This window comes from Silurus aristotelis (assembly GCF_946808225.1).
Source record: "Silurus aristotelis genome assembly, chromosome: 5".
Classification (NCBI taxonomy): Eukaryota; Metazoa; Chordata; class Actinopteri; order Siluriformes; family Siluridae; genus Silurus; species Silurus aristotelis.
The window spans coordinates 5,786,054-5,804,764 of record NC_139578.1 but is presented as its reverse complement, the minus strand read 5'-3'; the positions used below and the strand labels follow the sequence as shown (position 1 = coordinate 5,804,764).

At 39.9% G+C, this 18,711-nt stretch overlaps 1 protein-coding gene across 6 annotated transcripts in view; it reads left to right on the top strand.

Annotated features, from left to right (window-relative positions):
- tnr (tenascin R (restrictin, janusin)) overlaps window positions 1–18,711 on the top strand; it is a 151,480-nt gene that overhangs the window by 112,601 nt on the left and 20,168 nt on the right. For all 6 annotated transcript variants that reach the window (XM_083541642.1, XM_083541639.1, XM_083541643.1 and 3 more), the window contains 10 exons: window positions 1,225–1,375; window positions 5,074–5,343; window positions 6,176–6,361; window positions 10,264–10,353; window positions 10,682–10,945; window positions 11,436–11,702; window positions 15,881–16,000; window positions 16,088–16,231; window positions 17,120–17,239; window positions 17,606–17,749. In XM_083541642.1, the coding sequence (XP_083397768.1) occupies window positions 1,225–1,375; window positions 5,074–5,343; window positions 6,176–6,361; window positions 10,264–10,353; window positions 10,682–10,945; window positions 11,436–11,702; window positions 15,881–16,000; window positions 16,088–16,231; window positions 17,120–17,239; window positions 17,606–17,749 (1,756 nt within the window). The remainder of the gene's footprint in view (window positions 1–1,224; window positions 1,376–5,073; window positions 5,344–6,175; window positions 6,362–10,263; window positions 10,354–10,681; window positions 10,946–11,435; window positions 11,703–15,880; window positions 16,001–16,087; window positions 16,232–17,119; window positions 17,240–17,605; window positions 17,750–18,711) is intronic.

Below are 18,711 nucleotides of genomic sequence, written 5' to 3'. Positions count from 1 at the left end.
TTCTTTACCTCATGATAGTGTCTGATCCTTCTTGTATGATCAGAACCACTGATATGAAATGCAAACATGAAGAGTAGTAAAGTTAATGCTGAGGCTTTTACATTCACCTCAATTGTAAAGCCCTAAGAAAAGGTGGGAAAATTTGCATGCTTCGTTTATTTTATAATTCTTCAACATTTCACCTTTAATTTCTAGAATGACAGACAGGAACCAGCCTTTTGCTATGTAACAATGTATTTTTTTACTTTTAAGAATTCTGTGTTTGAACCTCCAGGGCCCCCATGTATTACTACGGTAGGTTATTAATATAAAAGTCTGTGAAAAAAAAGGTTCTTGTTGAGCAGCACAAGATTTATTTTTTATTTTTTATAATGGCAACATAAAGAGGCTTATAGTTTTATTTCATAACAATGTTGCTTTTTGAATAACCAAATTTAAAAAGTGGTTAAGCTTGTGTTTTAAATACCTTTATAAATGCCAGCCTATTCAATTTCAATCTGCTTTTTGATCTCCAAGCTCCGGTCCAAATGTTCAGTCAGCTCCTAACTGAATGTGCTATATGCATGTCTTTTTAATTGAAATGTTTTACAGAACCTTTAGTTTTATATGAAAGACAGAAGAAGAACAAACAATTGAAACAGTGTTAGAAACGTCTTTAGAGAATGTGCATGCTGAATATGAGAACACAAATTCAGCGGCAGTTTAATCTTATTGGGCAGCAACGGCCATTGGTCATAGAACAGTAATAAAGAAAAATCACATTTAGACTGCTAGTATTAAGCAAAAAATATTTAAGTTGAAAGTGTAAAATACTTACTGTGGCTTGTGCAGTATCATGATGGATGAAGTTTCATTTGGCATTTGATTAGGACTGGAAACTAAGAGCAAAAAAAGTATGGAAAAAGAACATAAATCGAGAACTTCTAGTCAAGTTTTACCAATTATTGCTTCCACTTTGTATAGTACTTTGTGTACATTGTGTACACGGAAAAGGCACATTCCATGAACAATTGCCAATATTCTGCACATTTGTTGTGGTCTAACATTATAGTGCCCTCCTGAAAAGCTGTTAGCTTCTGGGTTTGTTCACAGTTCAGTTCCAGACATTGCATCATAATGTGTGCCTATAAATAAAAGGGTTACTGTGTATATGTGTGTGTGTGTGTGTGTGTGTGTGTGTGTGTGTGTGTGTGTGTGTGTGTGTGTGTGTGTGTTTTGCCACAGGACAATGATGGAGGAATGACAACACAGCTGCCCAGTACCATCACATCCTACCTTCAGACTGGTCTAAGACCTGGAGAGGAGTATACTGTAAATTTAGTGGCTCTGAAAGACCAAGGCAGAAGCCAGCCTGTCACTGCCACTGTTACCACATGTGAGTCTGTCTACCATTCATTCAATGACATGCTCCTCTTCTCAATATAATCTGATATTCAAATGTCTTTTTTTTTCTCTCTGAAAGTTACTGATGTCTATTAATTTGTGTACCTAACAACAACCAGTGCTTTTCTTCTGCTGGATTATTCTTAGAGATATTAATGAATAGATATACTATATAGATATATATACTGTATGTGTTGGGGTGAAATAATACCACTATTTATTTATGCAGCCTACAACCAGAGCATTAGTATTAGGATGGGACTGTAAAATCTAGGGACGCATAACACTGCCTTGAAAATGGAAACTGTGGCAATGGTAAATGTCCTGTCAGCAATTATTAACTTGGTCAGTCAGTATTAAAAAGGCAATAATTGTGAATTAGTGTTTACTTCAGCAACATAATTACATAAGTAAAATATGTATAGCTGCTTGAGCGGTGACGTCACTAGGTTACGTGTGTAACCGTAGTTCCCTGAGGGAATAACAACTGCGTCAAAAATGCTTTGGGAACGCCTTGCGTTGTTCACGCTCTGAATCACATGTAAAATCCGGCCAATAGGCAAGTCGTGACGGGCGACGTCACGTAAACCAGGAAGCTACAAAATGGGTGAGCGATGGTAGCGAGATTAGCTTCTAAAAAAGGAGAAGGTAAGCGCTGCAGGGATGCAGGGAGTATGGCCTGACCCAGTGGGGCTGGGTGAGAGAGAGAGAACCAGAGGGGACAGTGCAAAGTCTCCTGAGTCACAATCAGATCCAGCTGGGCTCTGTAATATCCCTGCCATATCTGCTCCACCACCTCGGGGTGGAGTCTCCATTCCCCGGGCCTCTGCCTTTACCTTGAAAGGGCGTCTGCTCTCCAATTCAACTGGCCCGGGATGTAAACTGCTCTCAACGAGAGGAGTTTCCCCAGGGACCATAAAAGGATCTGCCGCGCCAGCCTGTACAGGGGGCAAGATTGGAGTTCCCCCAGGTGGTTGATGTACGAGACCACCGACCTTTTGTCCGTACGGACCAACATGCGGCGACCTCTTAGGTCTCGGAGGAAGTGTTCCTGTGCCAATAACACGGCCATCATCTCCAGGCAGTTTATGTGCCATGAGAGATGGGACTTGTCCCACCGACCTTTGGCAGAGCGGCCACTTATGACCGCTCCCCACCCCGTAAGGGATGCGTCTGTTGTTAGCATAAGTGACGACAAGGAGCTCCCAGGATGGGACCTTGAAAAAATTCTAAGGCTCAAAGGGCTTGCAGCGAGACCTAGATAGTACGGAACAGATTGCCCTTTATTCTCTGTACTGGAGAAAGCACACTCTTCTCTGCATTTAGACTTAACCCCAATTCCTTCATGTGGGCGATAACGACATCTCGATGCCGGATCACCAGAAGATAGCTCTGATCAAGCTAAAACCAATCAATTGGTGAAATCATTTAGAATGGAGATGCCTTGAAGCCGTAGCAGGGCTAGAGCGCATTCATGCACTTGGTGAAGGTGCGGGGTGAGAGTGTTCCTTCTGTAGAACAGCGAAATACTGGCTTTAGCAGCCTGACTCTCTGACTAAAGGAGGAACCACCTTGATGGCCCCTTTCCTTAGGAGGGTATTTCCTGTTCCAGGACCAGAGCCTGTTGAACCACCCGTTGAACCGGGGAGGAGAGGACCCGAACTGAATCAAGTAGCCCCTCTCTACTGTGTGCAGGACCCACTGAGATACATCTGGCAGGCCTTCCCAAGCTGCCAGGAAATCTTTGGTCTCTGACTCTCCCAGAGCGGCTGGAGCAATGCCCTGCAGCCATTGGGGCCACCCACGGGAGGAAGGCTCCACTCTGAGGCACATCTTGTGGGAGAGTTAACAGCTTGGCCTCCCCATCTGCCCAGAAGTCTGATCGATGAAACAGCCTCTCGAGGCTGGCTTCTGACCCTCTCAGAACAGCTGGGAAGATCCCTGCAGCTATGAATGCTTCCTGAGCAGGGGGGCTCCCCTCCATACTGGGTCCCCTCCATTCCCAGTGGGGACAAAAGGAGTCAACCAGTGGAGGGAGACTGCGCTCTGAGGCACGTCTTGTGGGAGAGTTAACAGTCTCGCTGAATCCCTCGTCCATCTCTCATAGCAGGTCAGCCTGGTATGCCTGCAACACACTCTGCGTGTGGAGGCAACCCCTGGCCTGACCTGCTGCCGCGTAATCCCTACCTACTAGAGCCAAAGTAGCTTTTGTAGGTGATACCGGAGCATTCAGCGACGCATCACCTGGGGAGAGATAGCGAGCTAGGGTCTCTTCAACCCTGGACATCTTCCTATAGCCGCACTCCCTGAACCCTACTATATTTGCTTACAGCAAATGCGGGGCAAAAGTATGGGCCACATATGGGCTCTCCCAGGACCTAGATACCTCAGTGTGTGGGTCAGGAAAGAACGGTAGTCCCTGGGACACAGGCTGTGCCACGGGACGTAGGGAACGCTCATCTAGCTTGCTGGGAACGCGTTGCTTCCGCTTCTTATCGGGCCAATCTATCTCTAGCTTAGCGACGGGCCACGTCACTACCTCCAAGAGATTACATGTGATTCAGAGCGTTAACAACGGGAGGCGTTCCCAAAGCATTTTCGACGCAGTGCGAGTTCCTGAAAGGGAACTGCAACTGACAAAGTACTACTCTTAATAGCCCTCTTAAATTTTTACTATTAATCATTGGGAAAAAGTTTGATCTTTAATGGTTTGACATGATTATCGGTGCCAGACAGGCCAGTTTAAATATTTTTATAACTGTTGATTTAGCATTTATGTTTGCTCAGAATAGTACACTAAAGAAAAAACCTCTAATGAACTGTATGTCTGTAGTTGGAAATGTCTTGCTGAGAAGATGGCCAATGGAGAATGACCCGACATTTAAGCTGACAGAAAGGCCACAATAACTCAGATAATGACTCCGAGTAATTGTGGTGAACAGAGCATCTCAGATTTCACAGTACATCAAACCTTTAGGCTGATGGTCTACAGCAGCAAAAAAAAAGTCAATTTCCCCTCCTGTTAGCCAAGAACAGAAATCTGAGTATGCAGTGGGCATAGGTGTGGGGAATTTTTTTTACACACTTTGGGCACATTGATACCAATCAATCATGGCCTGATTGCACAGATAATTTTAATATTTTTGCTATGCATGTGCATCTCTTCATGGCCAAAAATTTTTCATTTTCTGATGCCTACTTCCAGCATGATGACAGTATCAAAAAACAGTGTCAAAAAACTAAATTCCACACAAACTAGTTGCATGAACATAACAATGAGTTCATTGTTCAAGTTCTTCTTCTTCATGTCATTTCACCATGGAGCAGAATCATTAAGGAATGCTACCAACTAATGTGGAAATTTAAACTGTTTTAAGGGCAAACACATGGATTACTTTACACTATTATAGTGTTCTCAATAAAATGTTTGTAGAGTGTGAATAATTGGGTATTAAGAATAAACATAAGCAAATGTAATTGATTAGTAACAGAAAGTTAAGATATTAAGATCATAATTCTCTAAATTGTTTTTCTCTTGTCTCAGGAAAGTTACTGTTACTAAATAAAATAATAGAAATGTTTTAGTAGTATTTTGTCCCAATGTTAGTTCAGTTCATTACCTTCGGTTTTGTAATTTTTGGTCTGACCATTAACGTTTTCATGTTGCCTATTTAAATTTCTTTTTTTTAGTAATTGATGGACCAACCCATCTTATAATCCGTGATGTCTCAGACACAGTGGCATTTGTCGAATGGACTCTGCCCAAGGCAAAAGTGGATGAAATAATCCTGCGATATGGAATAGTTGGTTATATTGGACCTAAGACCACATTTCATCTAGAACCAACTCTGAGTCAATACTCACTACAAGTTTTAAGGCCAGGCTCCAGATATGAAGTGTTGGTTAGCAGCTTTCACAAAGGCAATGAAAGTAGAATCGTCTCTGCTGAGTTTGTCACAGGTGAGCAAATAGTACATTGTAACAATCTTTTCTAATGTAACAATCTTTTCAAATGTGATAGCATGACTGATCATGATGACTTGCTGAAAGGTACAACTGCATTTAAAAGGCTGACCACAAGCTGCTGCCTTTGTTCTGCAAAGAGTACAAGATTTTTAAAAGAATTCATAAAATAGCTGAATGACGAACCTCCAAGTGTGAGGACATTTGCCTGCTTGTAAAAAAGAAATAAGAAACAAACAAAAAACAAAACAAAAAAATGTATATATATATATATATATATATATATATATATATATATATATATATATATATATATATATATAAAATGGATGAGGAAGTTTCAGGATGAATGGGAAGTGGTTGAATGAATTGCAGAGGCTTTGATAAAAGGCTGTATATATATATATATAATTAATATAATGTATATAATATATGTATATATATATATAATATATAATTCATAAGTGATGAAGTGCATAGAGGTTGGGATTGACAGACAGGCTGAAATGAATGGGGGAGAAGCTTCATTGAAAAACAGAGATAGAAGGGATCTATACTGACATAGAAGGTACACCTACAGTAAAAGACTAAAAAGAACTGCAGATATACTAGGTTTAGCAGTCAGAGTTGATAGATGGATGACATGACAGTCATGTTGATTGCTTGATACTGCGATAGTTTTACAAATTTTCTACTATACTAGCAGTTCTGAACCATCTTTCCTAAACGTTTATTGCTGGCCGAACGTTTACAATCATCAAATAAGAATCATTAAATATATATATATATGATTATCATTTTTTAGCTTGACCTTAATATTTTTTTACAGAGATCGATCCACCCAAACACTTGCGGGTACTCTCTAAGACATCTACATCTCTGGACCTGGAATGGGACAACAGCAAGGCTGCTGTGGAGTACTACAGTGTTGTGTATAGTACACTGGCTGGAGATCAGTACAATAAACTCTTAATTCCACAGAGCAATGGAACCACAACTAAAACCATTCTGACAAGTGAGAGCAACACATCTTTACAATCTTAATCTGTTTCAGGGATGCTCAGTTCTGTTCTTATGGACTGTAGTTACAAAGCTAAACAAACAAATGAATGAACAAATTCAAGAAATAAATAACGTACAGGTGAGCTTCATCCAGGTTTAAAAAGTATACATTCAGGTAAAATAATTAGTAAGCTTTGCAGGTATAAAATAATTTACAATGGTGATTTTAACCTGTGCATGCAAAGCAAGCTATATTAAGATTTGATTTTGCCAATGAAAAACTTGAGCGTCCAAACCTCGAACCCAACTGTGTTCGATCTGGCAGAAAGTCTTAATGACAAACCATCCTGCTAGACATCAGTGACTGACTTTTTGTGCACATCCACACGGACACAGTACAAAATCTATCTAGTAGATTGCCATCTTAGTAGACTGGAAGTTATTTTAGCAGCAAAGGGGGACCAACTCCGAATGAATGCCCATGGTTTTGGAATAGGATGTTCAATGCCCAGGTGTCTACATACATTTGGCTGTATAATGTGAATTTCTAATGGGGGGGGGGGGGGGGTGACAGGGTGACAGGGGTGTCAGGGGCAGAGGTGGGAAGTAACGAAGTACAAATACTTTGTTACTGTACTTAAGTATTTTTTTTTTGGTATCAGTATTTTACTCCACTATTTATTTTTCAGACAATTTTTTACTTTTTCCTCATTACATTTTTACACAAATATCTGTACGTTTTACTTCTTACATTTTCAAAACCGGCTCGTTACTTTAGTTTTAATTAATTGATTTGGTAAAATGTCAATATTTTTTTATTTTCACTGCGCGCTGATTTCAGCCCACCAACAAATTTCCTGTCGTTGTGCGTCTTTTTCAATCCACTGGTGTATAAAGTCCTGACTCTCACTCACTACGGACGTAGACTAGTTTACGAAGCTAAGAATCAGCAGGCAGAAAGCAACACGAAGTATTGTATAATAGACTATATGTGTTGAATTACTGGAAGCTTGGATTGTTAAACACCAGTTTCCCTTTTAGAGCTTTCTTGAGCAGCTGGAATCCAGCCTCCATGGCAGGGTTCATATTCTCTTTTTCTTTTCTTGTCAATCGTGAAAGTTGAGAGGGTGCAATAACAGACAAAGTTGTAAAGTAATGACAGAGATGTCAAAAAACAGCATGCACCTCATTGTTTGTTGATACACTGGCAAAAGCTGTTACCTACTACCACATTCTTATCTTATGACTTGGCAGGTTACACAGGGTATAATTCTGCAGATATTATGATTTTGATTGGTCTTAGATTAAATACTTCCTCAGGTTGGCTGTTTTTTTATATAGAGATAAGTTCCGAAACATTTGTAAGAAATGCACTTGTGCTCAAGAATAAGTGAGTCCTGTGCATAAATTATATAATTACAGTTTAGTTTTAACAGTTGTTTTTTCTGTCCTTTAAATCTTCACTTATTTACTAGTGGTGCGCAAGATCACAAAAATCATTACGGTTTTTGTGTCATGGATTGGATAATTTTTCGGATCAGCAAAAAAAGGGGAGGAGACAAATATAATTTGCTTTTCATTTATTACAAGAAAAGATACAGCAAGAAAATGTTCCCGTACATGCTATTTAAATAATCTGGGACGCTTTTCAAGTTCTTCTGCACCTCCTCCAGCCATTGTTGTCGAATGAAACACAGGTCCTGTTCAAGTGAACACATAACTGCTCTGTGTAGTTATGAAGTTACTTATAGAGCAATATCAGAATGAAAAAAAAAGAGCAACTAAAAAAGAGCACAGTTCACATGCATGCCGACCCGTGAGTCAACGGATCTATGCGATCCGTTGCATCTCTATTATTTAGCTGTATGTAATATAAGCTCACTGAACCTCTGCAATTGTATATGTTAAAAACATTATTTTGCAGAAAACACACTGATCAAAATTAGAGAACAACAATGACTGTAGCATGGAAAAAGATTACAAAATATTTTTCTGAAGGTTACAACATTCAGCAATTAGTAGGACGTGTACAGGCCTCTGCTGTGAATGACTTCAGCACATCTGCGGCCACAGGACAGCACTAGTCTCTCACACTGCTCTGGTGTGATTTTGGTCCACTCTTCTTCCAGTCTCCTCCACAGTTCGGTGACGGATTTTCCAGAGGTTCTCTATTGGGTTGAGATCAGGACTCTGGGCAGGCCATGTCATTATTTCAATGTTTTCAGTTTCAAGGAACTGCTTTACCCGTTTTGCTGTGTGACATGTAGCGTTGTTCTGCATGAACACTGTGGGCTGATTGGGTGATGAACGCAGGAAAGGAACCATATGTTGTTGACGAAGGTTCTGATAAACATTTGCATTCACTCTGCCATGTAGCTGTTATAAGAGGCCCAACTCCTGCTGCAGAAAACATGCCCCAAACCATGACACTTCCTCCTCCACTTTTCACTGACTTCTTTACACACTTTGGGTTCAGTCTTTCTCGTTTGTCGCCGAACATAATGTTTTCCATCTGAGCCAAATAAATTAAACTTGCTTTCATCACTGAAGTGAACTTTGGACCAGTTCTCCTCTGTCCACACAACATGCTCCTCAGCAAAGCTTAGTCTAGCCTTTTGATTCTTTCTGCTAATTAAGGGTTTGGTCACTGCAGAGTGGGCTTTCAGTCCAAATGCTCTTAAACGTCGAGACACTGTATGACGAGACAGATCCTTACCCTGTTCAGCGCTGAACTGGTGAGCAATTCCAGCTGCAGTGTGGAAACGATTGCCCATTGAGATCCTCTGCAGTATCCTGTCCTCTCTTGTATTTGTCTTCCGTGGACGACCAGCCTTCTTGGCAGACTTGAATGAATTTGTGATGTTGTAAAGATTCAATATTCTTAAAATCACAGATTTGGAATGACCAACTTGTCTTGCTATGGCTGATAGGGTCATCCCTTTGGCCTACATCTGGACAACCTGCTGCTGGCGGCTTTCAGTCACTTTAGAACGACCCACCATCTTGCAGAGTCAGTGAAACTGGAAGTTAGGCTGCCAGTTAAATAGGGGTTGACAGATAATCAAAGAAATTAGCACCAGGTACCAGATTAACACCAATAACTGGGAGGTATCTGAAAGTGTTCTCTATTTTTGATCAGTGTGTTTTCTGCAAAATAATGTTGTTTTTTTAAAATGCCTTAGTTAATATGTGGAAACGGTGTTCTGGTAGCATGGTATAGACAGGACAAAAACTCCCTCAACTGTTGAGCAGTGAAGATGACATTATTTCAGAATTGTTCATTTTGTTTATAAATTTTGATCGCCAGTGTACACTCATTTCTTCCAGTTTATTGGTTATTTTTCAGTTCCCAAGAGGAACCTTGACAATTCTTACAGTTAACAGGTGATAATGCTACATGCAGCTTTGTTGATGTTGCTTTGTTGCTCTGGGTTTCTGCTTTTTTCCTACTTTGCTGACCCTGGTCACTGCTTCTGCTAAAATGTTATTTTATGCTAACTGATGTGATTGTATTTATTTTTTCAGTACAGATTGTTAGTCTTTAATTTAAAAGTAACCCTATACTTGCCTAAGCACACAAGAAAACCATTATTACATGCTATTGGTCATGTTTTGGTCAATTTAAATTTCCAGGGATAAAAGTGCTAGGGTGGCATAGTCATTTGTCCCCTATTTTTGTGGTTACGTCTCTTATTATAGATTTGAACAATTATTTGCACTCAGTTTCAGTTCCACAGGACAGCTTGACACTGTGTTTCAGCTTGGACCCCACACCTATAGATGGAGCCCACATTTATAAATGATCATTATCCTCCCCAAATTATAAATTTTTATTATATAATTTGAAACAAGTTTTTTTTTCTGTCATATTACTATCTTTACCTGTGAACAAATTAACACGCCGTTTCTTCTTAGATCTGCAACCAGGTACCGAATATGGCATTGGAATATCGGCCATTCTGGGAACTAACCAAAGCAACCCAGCCACAATGAATGCTAGGACAGGTAACGTGCTATCAGTGCAGTAGAGTGAAATAATTTATCTAATTATCCAATACCCTTTTGTGCAATATCCTTTTTGTGCTACATTCCAGCAGTTCAGCGATTAACTTGTAACATTAAAATAAATGGTTTCCACTTCATTGAAAGTAGAGCTGTGATGTTTGTTTTTAATATCATATGAGGGAGTCATTTTTTTTGTACTTCTTTTGCAGACATGATCATTCCATATTTTAAACCTGGTCATTTGCCTGTTCTTATATTTTTGCTGTTGCTCCCTACTAATTTTAGCTTGTACAGTTTTGTTCTTAATTTTTTCTTTTCCTTTTCACAGGTCTGGATATCCCCATGGATCTGATGGTCACAGCCTCCACAGAAGACAGCATCACTTTACTCTGGGGCTCTGTGCAGGGACCCATTGAATATTACAGAGTGAGCTATACCTCAGCTAGTGGTGTGACCACTGAAATAACCGTACCCAGAGATAGCAGCAGCACCACACTGACTGGCCTGGAGCCTGGTACTGAGTACACTATCACAGTCATGGCTCAGAGAGGCAGACAACAAAGTGCTGCTGCCACAATTGATGCCTTTACAGGTACCCACTTACGATATTTTGCATTCTGAATACATACAGTATTAACTTACTTGTTGTATGTGTGGGATTAATAATTAATGTCTTTAAAAGTACAGTATTCTTGGCTTTTCATTTTTACTAATGTATCTAATTATTTCTCTACCATCTGGTTATTTTCTTTTTCATAAAACATGTTTTTGAAAACCAAAACATTATTCAGTCAATTTACCTGCCAGCTTGTTTCCTTCTGCCCAGTAATTTTTTTCAGTGTCTGATGAGAATTCATTTTACTTCTTTACTTTCATCTCATTTTATTTACTGTTTTAATTCAAGATTTAATTTAAAAATTCATCATTTTCTTAATGTGTGGGACCAAAGCCCTTCTATTCTGCATGCTAACTCATTTAGCATGCTTTGTGTTGCCTCCTGCCTCACTGAGTGTTTCACCATTTGGGAAGAGTTCATTCTTCAAAAGAACCAATAATATTGATCATCCATCATTTGGTTACAGGCTTTCGTCCTGTGAGTCAGCTCTACTTCTCAGACATCACGGCTGATTCACTGGCTGTAGCTTGGAGTGCTCCAGCCCCACCTGCCAATAGTTTCAAGCTGTACTACACTACGGATGATTCCAGTGAGGAGTCTGAATTTGTTCTGGATGGTTCCAAGACCAGGACTGTCATTTCTAGCCTCTTGCCTGCTAGAAAATACATTGTTTCTCTAGTTACTATGCATGGAGACACAGCTTCAGAGCCAGTTACAGGCACCATTGTCACAGGTACAGGTGTTTCAGCCCTCAAGCACCATCCAGTCAAGCCATTTCTTTAATATTAATAATAGCGTCCAATCTTACTAAAAAACTAGATCACTCTATGGCACCAGAGTCGATATGTACCTGTGTGACATCTATTTCTTTTTTATTTTAATACATTTAATTTAGTATTTAAAGCTATACATAGGCAAACATGGTCACCTTAGAAAACATAATTTGTATGTTAGAAAACTACCAGTGAAAGACAGTGAAACCACAGCAGAAAGACACTTGAAGTGTGTCACTTAGGTGAAAACATGTTGTTCCATGTTCATGCTAAAGGAAAATGAAAAATGCATGAGAGACGATTATGTTAGCATGAACATGGAACAAAATCGTCTCTTATGCATTTTTCTCATGCATCAAAGAAAAATGCAAGGCACTATTTTACTGAATTTATACTAAACCATGTAATGCCTTGTTATATTGATGCACACTTTATCACCACTCTTCAACAAAAATTTCACTCCTCAATAAAAGGAACTAACATATTTAACTACAAAATATAATTAGCTGAATTATTTGAGTCATAACATATAAGGGGCAAAAAGACAAATTGCTGATCTGCAATGTGGCCTTCTATATAAAATATCAGTGTCACTAGTACAGTATATCACTAGTCAGTGATATTATTTAATGCTAGGGTCTCTGGTTTCCTCGTCCTCACCCAGTGTTCTAACATGACAGACTTCACTCAAAAGCTCATTAACAAGTGGTACATGAGATACTAAGCAGCATACACCTAAATCATTTTTGCAATGTTTAAGTAAGAACCAGGACATGCAGTAATAATATACACAAAATAAGACCTAAATAAGATCTATTTTTACTTTAAACGTCTTTGAAGAGTTAGAATGCAGAATAAAATGAAACAGGTAGTTCTATAGCTACAGATTACAATGAAAGTTGTTGCTACACCTGATTCCACTTATTTAACCTGTTGATTTCAAGCTTTGATTGTCTATCAGACTCCTGATTGGTTGGATTAAAAAATTTGCAGCCACACTGGTCTTTAAAAGATAAGATGGAAGGTCCTTCAACTAAACTATTTGCACACATTTCAGACATAGAGAGCATTCAGTTCTGAATTCAGATGAGACCTGAAACAAGGGCAGAAAGGTGTAAAGAAACGTGTAAAGTGCATATCAAGTTGGATGTGGGAGGTGCCGTGGACGGCCGCTTTGATGAGCTTTGCCGTACGGCGGATCTGGCTCTCAGAGCCACTAAGGAGATTGCTAGGTCTATGGCTGCCCTGGGGGGTACACGCACGTTTGTGTGTCGCTTGCTTGCATGCGAAGGGTGCTCTAGCTTCTTCCAGGTCTGGTCCCGCTCTCGCCGAGGCAGAGTGCCGTGCCAGATCCTGGGGTTCGCAGATGGACCTCTGCGCTACGGAAGCCGAGGAGCTTTCAGAGGTTGTCCAGGTTTCCAGGTTTCCAGGTCATGGGTTAAACCTTATTCAGCCTGCCTCTTCACCCCCAGTTCTACTGTGTACTCCCACATTATGGGGTGGAGAGAATATGGTTATTAGGTGATGTTGCGGGTTGAAGAGATGCACCTATCTCTCTCCCGGAATCGCCTCCTCCCTTAAGACCCACGACATTACCCTCGAGGCCCCTACGCAATACTTCTGCGCTCGTGGGTAAAGCCTATGCTTTAGCAGGTCAAGCCGCTGCTTCTCTGCACACCATGGCGGTGTTGCAGGCATATTAGGCTGACCTGCTGCGTAAGTTGGATGTGGGACGTGCCATGGACAACCGCTTTGATTTACTTTGCCGTATGGCGGATCTGGCTCTCAGATCCATAAGGAGATTGCTAGGTCTATGGCTGCCCTGGTGTCTACAGGAAGGCACCTGTGGCTCACACTGTCAGACATGTGTGATAGGGACAGGGCTGTATTGCTGGATGCTCAGCTAACCCCTTCTGGCCTCTTCGTCATTTCCGTAAGCTCTGTGGTTGAGAGGTTTCAAGAAAATAAGAAACAAGCGGTAGCGTTCCAGCGTTACCTCCCACGCCACCCACAGGGGGCTGCTCGGCGGGCTCAGCCCCAACCGCAGCCCTCCGCCTCCCATCAGGAGTTGCAGAAATGCAGTGTTGTGTGAGGTAAGCCTCGTGAGGTGACAGATCTGTCATCTTCAACAGGAAGGCTTAGATGAAAAGATCCTGACACAGAATTTTCTGGGGATCTGGCCGTGGAGGGGCGTGACCGCACCGCTCTATCTGCCTGCCCTGCCCTGCCCTGTCCCGGCCTCCTCAGAGATCTGGTCTGTTAACCCTGCCACCCTTGGTGCTTCAAGGCATGGCCAGGTCCAGCGAGCTCTCTCCTTGGTCTCCACCCGGCATCGTTGTGGTCCTGGAGATCTAACCTCACCAAGAGCCGTCTCAGGGTGCTGCCTTGGCTCTGAACATACCGGAGGCCAGTCTCAAGAGGCTGATACCCCTAAGGTGCTTTCTGGCAGCTTGGAAAGCTTCGGGTCTCCTCCACCCCATTTTCACGGGATTCTTCCAGCCAGCAGGCTCTGGTCATGGAACGGGAAGTAGACACTCTCCTGAGGAAGGGGGCCATCGAGGTGGTCCCTCTATCAGAACGAGAGTCCGGGTTCTACAGCGGTACTTCATAGTTCCCAAGAAAGACGGAGGGTTGCGTCCTATCTTAGATCTACATCAGCTGAACCGCTCTCTCATGAGACTCAGGCTCAAGATGCTGACCCTCAAGCAGGTCGTGCTTTAAATCAGATCCAAGGACTGGTTTGTCATGGTAGATCTAAAGGATGCATACTTTCATGTATCCATCCTACCTTCTCACAGGAGGTTCTTGAGGTTCGCTTTCAGGGCTGAAGCTTACCAATACCAGGTTCTTCCATTTGGCCTTGCCCTTTCACCCCATACCTTCACGAAATTCGTGGATGCGGCTCTGGCTCCCCTGAGTTTTGGGGGCTCTTTCTGAGCCCCCCTTCGAGCCTTTAGCCGAGGCATCTTGGAGGCACCTTTCAATTAAGACGGCGTTCTTGTTGGCCATCTTGTTATTTGCGGTAGCTTTATCTAAAGGTTTTTTGTTTTTTTTTTACATTTTACAGCTACATCATGTCCCAGTTTTTGTACCTTCTAATGTACATGCTAAAGAAAAAAAATACATTGTGGGAGGTGGTAGCTTAGTGGGTAAGTCATTGTACTTGTACATGTGTAATGACAATAAAGTTGAATCTAATCTAATCTGATCTAATCTAATCTAATTGTTCTCTAGCTCAGAAGGAAAAAGTTTAAATCCCAGCACCACCAAGCTACTAATGCCTTTACCCTTCAACTGCAAAGTTTTAAGTCGGTATGGATGTCTGCTAAATACCTTAAATGTCTATAAATTAATCTTTAAGCAGAAACATATATTCATCCATTCTTTTTTTTATTTTCTACTATGTGCTACATTCTTTTGCATTTTAATTAATTTGGTTGTAAATACTTCTTCCTGCAAGTAAATCATAATTTCAAATGCAATAAGTTGCTGCCCTTAAGGTAGATGAGTCACTTCTTCTGTTGTGAATGACACCACTACTCAAAGGTTCACTGGATGCCTTTGAGTTTTTAAAGTATTTGACTATATGCTCTAATATAGTCATCAAAACACAAATTGAGGGAATGTCTTTTGGAAAAAGGTGTTCTGTTTTTCAGTTCCAGAGAGCGGCCCAGTGGCCTGTTTGAAGAATTTACTTGTCACTTGTTTGTATATTTATACACAGTATTTAAATACAGAGTACTATAGTCCCTGATTGCTTAGAAACAGATTTGTCATCATGTATTAGTATTGTTTATTTATTTGCGGTAGGTGCAGTGGCTTGTTAAGCATCATGAACAAACATTGGTGCATTATACACGTTTAAAATGTAATAATTTTTTCATTGTAATTGTCCATAGGGTAATGAAAATAATCTTTTTTAATTAGCTACATATTTCTGTCTGTTATAACAAATATGCATGGTATTACGCTAATATGTGACTTATAAAATGCATTTTGTAATCGTGTTGATATTTGAATCTAAATTCTACATAATGTTTTAAATATTGTTATGTATGCATAGCAGTTGTAGTAAAACAAGTAAAGGTTTCCACACTTTAATTAACACTGATTAGCTGATGTCTGATGTTTGATTTAGGAATGGACCCTCCCAGAGAGATTATGGTATCATTGATCTCTGAGGATTCGGTAACAATATCATGGGCTCAGCCACTTGCTTACTTTGATTACTACAAAATGTCCTATCAGTACGGAAGAGGTATGTAATATACAGTCCCACTGCTCATTGGTATGGAAACCCATTTCAAGGTGCAAAAATATTATGGATTATTTTTATTTTTTTAAGGTCAAGTGGACAGTGTGGTGATTGACAAGGATGCAACAAACTATACTCTGACCAGACTTCATCCAGCGACAGAATATGAGATTAAGTTAAACACTGTGCGAGGAAACCAGGAGAGCAAGGTCATCAGCACCAGTGTCTTTACAGGTATATTTGCCTAGTGGTCATAAATAATAATATTGTGTAAATAGTATTTTTAAGAGGAATATTTATAGAAACCAGGATTGAGCTAAACAAGCCTGTAGACAGAGCAATGTAAAGCCCCCAGACAATTAACCTGCACCTGTCTGAATGAATCACCAGCAGAGGACTGCACCCAAGCATTCCAGGGCTTCTATGCCCTTAGGTGCCCTTATTTCTTCTGTTAATGTTGTGTAAACCTAGGTAAAATTCTAAATAAAGCTTTATGACTCTAAAACCACTTTTACAAAATGAATGAAAAAACCTCATACTTTAATGATTACCTTATTGCTTTAGGGATTGATTTTGTAAATCAATCAGTTGATCTTTTAGTATTTCATAAAAGAATGAACACCAACAATGATGTGGTTTTCCTCAAAGGGAAACAAGTTTCCCTTTGCCAGCGACACTTTTCACTGGGATTTAGATTTTAACTGATTTTCTGTTTCATGACATTCTCTGTTGTTAAAAATGTTTGCAAAAACTTGAATTGACATTCCAGAGAGATATAACATCATTATTTATTGCAAATACTTCAATTTGTGATATTGTTACAACTCAAAACCATGCTTGCATATCAATATTTATATGCATTAAGATTTGCAGCAAGCACAATAGACTTTATAATTTCTCACAAAAATACAGCTCATTTAGAAAATTGTGATCTCCAGGATGTTAATCAAAACCAATTAGTTTCAACCTGGAGTGATGTGCTATATTTAACTATCTCCCAAAATCCTGTGCACATAAGAAAGACAAGGAAAACATCAGACCCCAGCTATTTCATGCTAAACTGCTTTTCTACACATATTCCTTTTATAATCTACATTAAACTACAGTCTTTGTCTCCTGCAGCCATGGACATGCCAATGGAACTGATGGCCCTAAATGTCACTCCACAGGGAGCATTGCTGCGCTGGATTCCTCCACTTTCTAACGTGGACAACTATGTACTCACCCTCACACGCAGCCAAGGTACCTAGAAATAAAAAAAGACGAAACTATAGGAGCAATGAGAAATTTTACTTTTAAAACTCACTACCACACAAAATTGAGTGCCATATGGAATGAAATACAGCTTACAGGTCATCAGTTTGATCAGGTTACCTACTGTGTGGAGTTTACCGTATACAATCATTTACAGCTTTCAAAGTACATGCTTTAAAGGTGGAAACTGTTCAGTTATCTCTTGCTTAATGTTATTGTTGTTTATTATTGTGCTTCACTGTTCTTTCTTCAATAAAAAATTAATAATCATGTAAATTATTTACATCAAACAAAAGACCATTATATTTAGCTGTAACCAACATTTATTGAAGTTTTCTTTTTCCATCTAACTAGTGACAGCAGATATATTTCTAGTGGATGGAAACAAACAGGAACATCAGCTGAGTCAACTTCTCCCCAGTACTCCCTACTCCATTTCTCTCTATGCCACCAAGGGCCCCTTGACCAGTGGCACTGTAGTCACCAGCTTCATCACACGTGAGTCACCTTATAAACATGAATAAATGATATACGAGCAGGTTTGTGTTTGAAGACATCTTTGATGTTATTCCTAAAGTGTAATGAAATGTATTTTTAAATTCCAAAAAAAATGTATGTTAGCAACTGTATGTACTTTATGTAGAATATATTTATAACCTGTTTTGTTTGAGCTGGCAGGAAGGCAATAGTAACTCAAAAAATCACAACCATGCTGGAAACCAGGAAAACATTTCAGCATGTTTCATGAACACATCAAACAGCATAAAACCACACTGGTTTCCACTTTTTCTTTCCACTTTTTCTTTATTCATTTATTTAATTTTATTATAATTGGGGTTTTTTGTTTGTTTTGTTTTACTTTTTTTATGTTTTGATGTTATGTTTATTTATGTTATGTTGACCGTTAAGATTGGTGCGCATTCCTTGCACTGCAAAACTTAAACCATGGTCTGAGAATTTATCTCCATTCAGAGTTGCATAGATATTTGGGTCTTGATGAAGGGGTTGACCCACTAGATAAAATCTTTTGCAGCACATCCCAAAGATGTGGGGTTAAGTTTAGGTTTTTCTGAACTTTGTAAAACGGAATCATTTGTAAAAATGATTCCTCATGCTCTGTTAACCACTCTCAAATATGAACCTAATGAATGTTGGCATTGTCATATGGAATATGTCTGTGTTTTTATTGAGAAAAAAAAACCAAAAACCTGAGTCAGTATATTTAGGCACTCAGCATAATGCTTCTGAGCCATTACCTGACCAATTAATCAAACCCAGACCATAACACAGCTTCCAAAGGCTTGTACAGTAGGCAATATGCCTGGCAACTGCTTTACTTGATGTGCTTCCCTTTCAAACACACCGATCACTTTGGAATACACTCTGGACTCATCAGACCCCATGACATTTTTGTATTACTTCCCCAGAATAATCTTTATGCCAAATAGATGTTTTTTTTT